The 9,819-nt window shown below is 52.0% G+C and overlaps 1 protein-coding gene across 2 annotated transcripts in view; it reads left to right on the forward strand.

The window, feature by feature from the left end:
- The first annotated feature begins 7,267 nt into the window (after window positions 1-7,267).
- TNIP2 (TNFAIP3 interacting protein 2) overlaps window positions 7,268-9,819 on the forward strand; it is a 31,666-nt gene continuing 29,114 nt past the window's right edge. For both annotated transcript variants that reach the window (XM_029235426.1, XM_029235427.1), the window contains exon 1: window positions 7,268-7,611. In XM_029235426.1, the coding sequence (XP_029091259.1) occupies window positions 7,333-7,611 (279 nt within the window). In that variant the 5' untranslated portion in view covers window positions 7,268-7,332. The remainder of the gene's footprint in view (window positions 7,612-9,819) is intronic.

Here is a 9,819-nt window from a genome sequence, read left to right on the forward strand (position 1 = left end):
CTTTTGAATTTCGTAGTGATCAAGGAACGCATTTTACTGGTCAAGTACTTTGGCAAGTTTGTGATGTTTGGCCGGTTTTATAATACTTTCATTGTGGTTACCATCAGCAATCCTCAGGGTTAGTTGAACGTGCTAACAGTGCTATTAAGACCCGATTGGTGGGACCTCCCTGGTGGTCCAGTGGGTAAGACTCTGCGCTCCCAATGCAGGGAGCCCGAGTTCGATCCCTGGTGGGGGAACTAGATCCCCTATGCGCGCCGCAATTATGAGCCCGCATGCCGCAACCAAAAGATCCTGCATGACACAACGAAGATCCCGAGTACCGCAACTAAGACCCGGCGCAGCCAAAATAACTAACTAACTAACTAATTAACTAACTAACCCAATTGGCAAAATTTGTAGATACCCTCCAAAGACTCTGGCCAAAGCCATTGCTGTTGGTCCTTCTAAATCTCAGAGCCACCCGTTTCGGAGCTCGTAAACTCTCACCCTTTGAGATAGTCAGAGGATGCCCAAAGTACCAGACCCCTCCCTCTTTTGACCTGCAGCTGATAAAAGGAGACACGCTTCAGCATTGTAAAGGCATAATCGCTTCTTCTAAGAGTAGCCATGCTCTTGGAGAGCAATCTTTTCAGTCTCAGGAGACGAATACCTTCAGCATCACACCGTGCAACCTGGAAATTTCTTCTATTGGAAAAGGCATCTCCAGAAGGACTCTCCTCAGTCTCACTGGAGAGGCCCTTAGCAAGTACTGCTAACCCACCCTTGTGCCACCAAACTCCGGGGAATAGACTCCTGGATTCATGCGACACATCGAAAGAAAGTATCAAGCCCTGACTGGACCCATACACTATTTGGTGACCTGAAGGTAAAGACTTCCTGGAAGTGAAGCTGATGGCATCTGAAGAGACAGCTTTCCCAAGGTGTCGAGATCAAGCCTGTTAGAAAGTTCAGAATTCACAGAAGGCTCTCTCTTTCATCTGGACTATAAACTGACTCTGGATTTTTATCCAAACTTACAGTCTTTGAATTTGCAAACTACAGGCTATATTCTCTGATAGAACATTTAGTTCCAAACAGTGTCTTTTGAGACAACACTACTGTTAACTTACTCCGTGTTTATTCCGGCACTGTCTTCCCAAAGTGCTTGCTTAATTCCTGCAGTTTTGGTGTGCCCTTGCTGTATTTACTATTCTAAGGTACAGACTTTAGATGAGAAATGCCCGAGAGATCTCTGTCCTACCCATCCTTGTTACTAAAATGTAACCACAATAGGTTTCCAATCTGTGCACTCTCACTCCTCCGTGGGACACAACACCAGGAAAGGTCCTTCCTGGTATCAATGGACAAAAGGCCACTGAATGTTGGTAAAAAAACAAACGAAAACCCTGATTCTTTTTTTTTTTTAATTTAATCAATTTATTTATTTTTGGCTGCGTTGAGTCTTTGTTGCTGTGCGCTGACAGGGCTTTCTCTAGTTGCGGCAGGTGGGGCTACTCTTTGTTGCAGTGCGCGTGGTTCTCGTTGCGGTGGCTTTTCTTGTTGTGGAGCACGGGCTCTAGGCGCGCGGGCTTCAGTAGTTGTGGTGCACGGGCTCAGTAGTTGTGGCTTGCAGGCTCTAGAGCCCAGGCTCAGTAGTTGTGGCACACAGGCTTAGTTGCTCTGCGACATATGGGATCTTCCCAGACCGGGGCACGAACCCGCGTCCCCCGCATCGGCAGGCGGACTCCCAACCACCGCGCCACCAGGGAAGCCCCTCAGAGAAAGATCTTGATCAAAGGGGGGAAGTGGTGAAAATTAATAAAATGAAACTTACTAAAATAGAGTCAGGAAGACAGAAGGGGAAGCTCTCACACACGTAACACTTAACATCAATACAGGCAGACCTAGGAGATATTGTGGGTTTGGTTCCAGACCACTGCAATAAAGCATATAGCACAATATAGTGAGTAACATGAATTTTTTGGTTTCCCGGTGCATATAAAATTCCGTTTACACTAATTATAGTCTATTAAGTGTGCAATAGCATTCTATCTAAAAACATAATGTTGGAAAAGCGGTGCTGATAGACTTGTTCAATACAGGGTTGCCACAAACCTTCAATTTGTAAGAAGTGCAACATCTGCAAAGTGAAGTAAAGCAAAGCGTAACAAAACAAGCTGTGAGTGTACAGAGCCCAACAGAAAGAGGCTCAGCTTGCATCTCTGGCAGGAAGTGACGCTGTTTTTCTACTGCAGGCAGGAGCAAGAAAGATTTTCTCCTCACCTGGCAACACCTCAGCTACTGAGAGGCTGTCAGAATTCAGCCAATGAAAAGTCACTTTACTTTGAACTCCCAGTTCCCTCCAATGGACTGCTTGTTTAGAACAGCCCCTCCCAACTTCCCCTTCTCCTCTATAAAAGAGTGTCCTTTCCTTTGTTTTACTAGACTTGCATGTGGTTTGCCATAGTTGCATATCCTGAATTGCAATTCTTTGCTGCTCATGAGTAAACCCATTTTACTGGTAAAAATAACTGACTTTTATTGTTTTAGGTTAACAGTAATTAATCCATTACTTCTGATGTACAAAAGAAAGTTTATTGGTGGGTAATTTTTAAGTAAAATATATTTTGTTGTTTAAAAACGGGGGGGCCAGTTTTTTCTTTGGAGTGAACAGGGTTTGAACACAACAAACCTGCAGAGTTGACGCTTTACTGCACAAATCCAAACACCGCAGAGTTGTAGGATGGGGAAATCCAATGCTCCCTGTATCAGCTCCCACCCAGATTCACTCTGGGTCCCTTTGTGGAGCAGGGTCCCTTTGTGGAGCAGGCTTCTCATATCTTTATCTCAGGTTAACTGAGGAAGGACAGTGGATTTGGTTCTGGACATAGGAGAACCTGGGTAGCAGGTGAGGAGTTGGAGAGGGTCGGAGAAAGTGGCTGGACTGGGAGGCCAACTCACAGAGAGGGTAAGAATGGTGGGCAGTGGCCAAGCTGTCCCTAGAACTGAGGACTCTTTCCTCAACCTGGTGCTCTTTCTAACTCTCCAGTGCACCAGAAGCAAGGACATCACACACAAAAAGCAAACGGTATAAAGAGTACCCAGTGGAACAGCTCATCACTTGTGCCGTCTTGGCTGGGAAGGCGTGGAGACACTTGGGAGACTGAGGTTTGCTTGTTCTTCCATTTGCCATGGCAAGTATGTCAGTTCCATACAGGAGCTGGAATGGGCTCCACCCAGGCTCTCCAGGACCACCCTCTGTCCCCTAGTCCTTCTCTGTGTTCCACCTCTTCCAAGGGCAGAGGGGACATACCTTCATATGTCAGAGACCTTACTAAAAATATCTTTGTGCTACTCAGCAACATCCTCTCTGTTAGGGACTGAATTGTGTCCCCCACCCCTGCCCCAAATTCATATGTTGAAGCCCTAACCCCCACTGTGACTGTATTTGGGTATATGGCCTTTACAGAGGTAATTAAGGCTAAATGAGGTCATAAGGGTGAGTCCTAATCCCATAGGACTTGTGTCCTTGTAAGAAGAGAGACACTGGGGTTGTGCACAGAGAAGAGGCCCTGTGAGGACACAGCAAGAAGGCAGCTGTCTGCAAGCCAAGGAGGGAGGCCTCAGGAGAGACCAAACCTGCTGGCACCTTGAACTTCCAACTTGCAGACTGTGAGAAAATGAATGCCTGTTGTTTAAGTCTCCTTGTCTGTGGCATTTTGTTATGGCAGCCTGAATTGACTAATCCATTCACTTTCCTACAACTGGGAACTTTGCATTGTGAATACCTTGGGACCCATAGAAGGGAAGAGCTGGGTAGGGGAACATGACAGCAGGTACATGCATGTGTGAGGGTGGTTGCTGGCATAGGTGTGCCAGGGGTCAACCTCACTGGCTACTATTCAGTGGATGGGCTTGGCTCCTGGGGAGGCCCCTGGCCCCTCCACCACCTGCTTCTTGGCACAGCTGCTTCCAGAGGCTGATCACAGCAAGGGCTGAAGTCCCAATGTCCAGACAAAGTGGGGGAAGGAGGCCAGGAAAAGGCCGCAGGCCCCGATAGGACCGAAAGTAAGACGCCAGGGGAGGGAGAATTTTGGAGGAATTTATATTTAGTAGTTTTCCATCAGGGGAGGAACCAGAGTTGAAGAAGCAACCCATCCCCAGTCTCTTCCTGTACTTTTCACCCCTCTCCCTCCTTCCTGGTCACCTTTGCAGGAAACCCCGTGGTTCTCACTGTTCTTAGAATAAGACCCAACCTCTGTGTAGGGCCTGACCCCTCCAGATCTGGCCCCTACCCCCTCCCTGCCCACGCTAGGCCGCAGTCTAGGGCGTCAGCCCCAGCACTCCCCACCAGGCCGACTCACGTGTCCTCCCTCTGCTCAGGACCCACTGACTCAATTCTGTGCGGGCTCCTTCTCATCATTCTGGTTGCAGCTGAGAGTCCCCTCCTCTCTGTTTCTGTCCCATCGTCCTGTTTCTCCTCCTAAGCCTCTTATATGCTTACTTAAAAAAATTTTTTTATTTATTTATTTTTGGCTGCGTTGGGTCTTTGTAGCTGTGCATGGGCTTTCTCTAGTTGTGGTGAGCAGGGGCTGCTCTTTGTTGCGGTGCACAGGCTTCTCATTGCAGTGGCTTCTCTTGTTGCAGAGCACAGGCTCTAGGCGCATGGGCTTCAGTAGTTGTGGCATGCGGGCTCAGTAGTTGTCGTACACGGGCTTAGTTGCTCCGCGGCATGTGGGATCTTCCCGGACCAGGGCTCAAAACTGTGTCCCCTGTATTGGCAGGCGGATTCTTAACCACTGCGCCACCAGGGAAGCCCCTTTGCTTACTTTAAAAAAATATTTATTGATTGATTGATTTGGCTGCAATGGGTCTTAGTTGAGGCATGTGGGATCTTCGTTGTGGCATGGGGGATCTTCGTTGTGGCATGGGGGCTCTTTGTTGCGGAGTGCAGGCTTCTCTCTAGTTGTGGCGCACAGGCTCCAGAGCACAGGGGCTCAGTAGCTGCAGAACGCAGGCTTAGTTGCCCCAAGGCATGTGGGATCTTAGTTCCCCGACCAGGGATTGAACCTGCGTCCCCTGCATTGGAAGGTGGATTCTTAACCACTGGACCACTAGGGAAGTCCCAAGATTCATTTATTTGTTTTCTTAAAGAATTTTTACCCCCCTTTCTTTCCTATACAAAGTTTCCTTATCTTGTAATGTTTTTTTTTTTTGAAGGGAGGTCTGTCTCTGTCCCTAGAATGTTTGCCCATTAACCCTGTGCTTGATTCAGTCCCTGGGTATTAGTTGAAGGCACAGGCATGTTGGGTACTTCCTACCTTAACTTACCGAATCCTCACAATGCCCTGTAAGGCACATGTTGCTTGAATTCTGCCATCCCTCATCCATAATTCTGAAATCCAAAAAGCTCAGAAACCCAAAATGTTTTTCTCAGACTGGGTCGACATCTGACTTGAACAGCTGTAAGGCTTTTCATGGTCTTTATCGCACTTAGTTTGAATGGTCATCCTGTCTTTGCAGCAATGTTAATGTATATGGTTTTGGGGTGCTGTCCAATGCCCCAGTGGGAGCACTGAGCAATATACTATTTGCTGGTTGCCTATTGTTGTGTAAAAAACGACTCCAAATGTTAGCAGCTTAAAACAATAAACATTTATGATGTCAGACAGCTTCTGTGGGCCAGGAGTGTGGAAGTAGCTTAGCTGGGTGCTTCTGGCCCAGGGTTTCCCATGAGGTCGCGGTTAAGATGCGTGCTGGGGGTGGTCCCAAGGTAGCTCAATTACTATGGTGGGGAAGTTGATGCTGGCTACCGGCATGAAGTCTCATGTCCTCATCACATGGACCTCTTCACAGGGCTACTTGAGTGTCTTCACGATACGACGGGTAGCTTCCCCCCAGAGGGGATGATCTAAGAGAGGGCGAGGCAATGTCTTTTGTGACCCAGCTGCAGAAATCACTCCATCATTTCTGCAATATCCTCTTGCTTACACGGGTCAGCCCTATTCACTGTGTCAGAAGGTGAGATCACAAGAGCACGAATCCCAGGAGTGGGATCCTTTCTGGATGTTGGCGACCCCAATTATATGTACCTATCTCAAATCCAAAGATTCTGAATTTTGAAGTACGTGTGACCCCCAGAATGTTAGAGGAGAGACTGGGATGCCCATTTTACAAGTGAGAACCAGGTTCAAGGGCAGTTGAGTGACATGTGGGAGGTTACACTTACATCAATAGCAATGACGACTCACCTATCTCTAACAGCTCTGGGGCCAGTGCTACTTGGTTTTCTCCATCACTGCTCCAGCCAACAAGAGTGTGTCATTCCTAACCTTAGTCACGTGGACTGTGGGCTCGCAGGGGCAGGCACTCTGCACTCCATCCTCTAATCCCTACAGTACACCTGTGGGGTAAGCAGGGCAACTGCCTTTGACCTTCCCTCTGCAGCGGAGGAAGTGTGAGCTGTCTTCGCTTATACTTGTCTGATTCTACCAGCCTGCGGGTGTCTCCCCGGGCTCAGCCCAAGCTTGGTATGGGTTACAAAAATGGGAAAAAACGCCACGCTGCTCTCAGGGGATCTGGCGAGGAAGGCAGCTCTGGGTAGGGGCCAGCAGAGGGGTCTGTGGGAGGGAACCTTTGAAAGATCACAGGTGTGCTTGGGCATCATTGCCGAGGACACTCAGACTTTGAAAAAGAAAATAGCCGTGGAGCCACGGAAAAACCCTCGGAGTTGGTCTGGGGAGCTGGGGGGGAAGGAAAGGGATGGAGAAACGAGGACGGGAAAGGGCCAGCTCCCTCCTGCCTTCCGCCCTAAGAATAGTTCTTGCGACCTTAGAGAGGGGATGCGGGGCTCAGCTCGTGGAAGGTCGCCGTTTTCCTGGTGCTCGGCGTGGCCAGCCGGCCTGCAGCCCGGGGATTCGGACCCACGCTCGGGACTAACACTTGGGGTCGTGTTTGGCCCCTTCTTTCCCTTCCAACAGTAACTACATCGCAGGCCGTTTGACCCCTCTCCTCGCCCGGGCCCGAGTCTCCGAAAGCTCCCTGACTCGAGGCGATGGGGCGGGTGGGACACGCCAGTCACCCGCGGGCGGAGAGGCCGCGGGCCCCAGGCGGGATAGGACTGGGGCGGGGCCACGTTCCCGGCGGCGGGCAGGGCCTGGCATCTCGGCGGGGGCGGGGCTTGGCCTTTCGGCGGGGGGGCGGGGCCTGGCCTTCCGGCGGGGCGGGCGGGCCCGGGATCTCCGCGGGGGGCGGGGCGCGCCGGGAAAAGTTCCGGGAAGGTGGGCCTCCCGCCCAGACCCGGCGCGGAAGTTGCCGGTGGTCAGTGCCCTGTCGGCCAGGCACGCAGCCATGTCGTCTGGGAACGCGGGGTCCGGCGGGCGGGAGGGCGCCCCGCGCGCTGCTGCCGCGCTCTGCGGCCTGTACCACGAGGCGGGGCAGAGCCTGAGGCGCCTGCAGGACCAGCTGGCCGCCCGGGACGTCCTCATAGCGCGCCTCCGCGCCCGTCTGGCCGCGCTCGAGGGGGACACGGCGCCGTCGCTCGTGGACGCGCTGCTGGAGCAGGTGGCGCGCTTCCGGGAGCAGCTGCGGCAGCGGGACGGCAGCGCCGCGGAGGCCGCGCTGCGCCAGGTGCGGGGCGGAGAGGGCGCAGGCGGCGGAGAGGCCGCACGGGGGCCGCGCGAGGCACGCTTCCTCGGCGCGCAGGCCGCGTGCCCGCCGTGTCCCCGGAGTGTGTGTGCCCGTCGGGCGTGAGGGCTGTGTGGTCTGGTTGGGTCTGAGCGGTTTGTGTCTGGGGGGTTCTGGGCGGGTGCGCGCCGCGTTAGGCGTAAGTGTGTCGTGTCGGGTTCTGAGGGTGTGTGTCTGGGTTGTGTTCCGAGGGGTCTGCTCCCGCGTTGGGTCTGAGGGCTGTCTGCCTGTTTGAATTCTGAGGGGGTTGTGCGCTTGTGTTGGGTGTGAGGAGTGTGTGCCTGTTGGGTTTTGAGGGGTCTGACCCTTGTTGCGTTTGAAGGGGTGTGTATTGCTGCCTCGGGTTCTGAGAGGTGTGTGTGCCAGTGTTCAGTCCGAGGGTTGTGTGTCCTTTCCGGTTATAAGGGAGGTGTGTCGAGTTGAATCTGAGGGGCGTGTGCGCGTGTTCGTGTGTGTGCGGTGTTACCATGTTGGGTCTGAGGGGTGTGTATCCATATTGGTTATGAAGGGTGTGTTTGGTCCAACGTTGGGTCTGAGGGGTGGGTGCGGCCATGTTGGGTTCTTAGTGTTGCGTGTGTCTGTGTTATTTCTGAGGTGTGTATTTGTGTGTTGGCTTCGGAGGGGTATGTGTGCCTGTGTAGGGTCTGCTGGTCGTGTGTCCACGAAGGTTCTGAGGAGCGTGTGTGCCCGTGTTGGGTTCTAGGCTGTGCTTTGCACCTGTCTTGGGTTCTAAGGGGTCTGTGCACTTGTGTTAGTTACGGGCTGTGTGTCATGTGGGTTCTGAGGGGTGTGTGTTTGGGTTATGTAGAGGGGTCTGCTCCCTCGTTGGCTTCTGAGGGTTGTGTCTGTCCGTGTTGGTTCTGAGTGTCGTGTGGGCTCACGTTGGGTTCTGAGGGCTGTGTGTGCCTGTGTGGGTGTGAGGCTTGTTTTGTCATTGTCGGTTCTCAGGGGTGTACCTGTCGGTTTTGGTTCTGAAGGCTGTGTATTTCTGCGTTGGTTCTGAGGAGTGTGTGTTTCTGCGTCGGGCGCTGGAGGGTGTGTATGCCCATTCCTGTTCCAGGGGGTTGTGCACCTGGGTCTCAGGGTTGTTGTGTCCGCGTTGGTTCTCGGGTGTGTGTCATTATCGGTTTCCGAGTGATCTGCTCCCATGTTAGGTCTGAGGGCTGTGTCTTGCCGTGTTCAGTTCTGAGAGGTTTGTGCCTGTATGGCTTCTCAAGGGTGTGTGTCTGTGTTGATTCCGGATGTGTTTATCCCTGTTGGGTCTGAGTTGTGTGTGTGCCCCTGTGTAGAGTCTGGGGCTGTGTCTGCGCCCATGGTGGGTTCTGAAGGGTGTGTTTCCCCAGTTGTGTTGAGGCGTGTGTGTATGTGTTGATTCTGAGGGTTATGTGCTCATTTTGGTTCTGAGGGCTGTGTGCCTGTGTTGTGTTTGAGGGTTATGTGTGTCCATGTTAATTCTAAGGGGTATGTGTTTGTGTTGGTTCTGAGGTATGTTTGTGTGTGTTGGAGTCTGAGGGGTGTGTTTGTTTGACTAGGGTCTGTGGGTTGTGTGTCTGTGTTGGTTCTGATGGGTGTGTGTTCATGGTGGGTCTGAGGGATATGTGTGCTTGTTGGCATTGAGGATTGTGTTTCCTAGTTGGGTTCTGAGTGGTGTGTGCCCACTTTTTGTATAAAGGGTATTTATTTGTTCGTATTGGTTCTGAGGCGTGTGTGCGCCTGTGTTGGATCTGAGGGGTGTGTGTCTCTGTGTTGGGTTGATGAGTGTGTGTCTATGTCGTGTCTGAGTGTGTGTTGCACATATTGGATCTCAAGTTTTTGCATCCGTGTTCGGTTGAGGAAGGTGTGCCATGTTGGTTCTGAGGAGTGGAGTCCTTGTTGGTTCTCAGGGGTGTGTGTGTTCATGTTGTGTCTGTGGGTTATGTGTCTGAGTGGTTCTCAGTGGTGTATCTGTGTTGGGTGTTGAGGAGTGTGTGTCTGTGTTTGTTCTGAAGGGCGTCTCTGCATGTGTTGGGTTCTGAGCAGTGTGTTCCCGTATGAGTCTGAGGAGCGTGTACCCCGCTGGTTTCTGAAGGGTGTATGCCTCCATGTTGGGTTCTGAGTGGTGTGTGTGTGTGTGTGTGTGTGTGTGTGCACGCCTGTCTTGAGTTCTGAGGG

This window comes from Monodon monoceros, unplaced genomic scaffold (assembly GCF_005190385.1).
Source record: "Monodon monoceros isolate NGI ecotype Baffin Bay Population unplaced genomic scaffold, NGI_Narwhal_1 Super_Scaffold_20, whole genome shotgun sequence".
NCBI classification, from domain to species: domain Eukaryota; kingdom Metazoa; phylum Chordata; class Mammalia; order Artiodactyla; family Monodontidae; genus Monodon; species Monodon monoceros.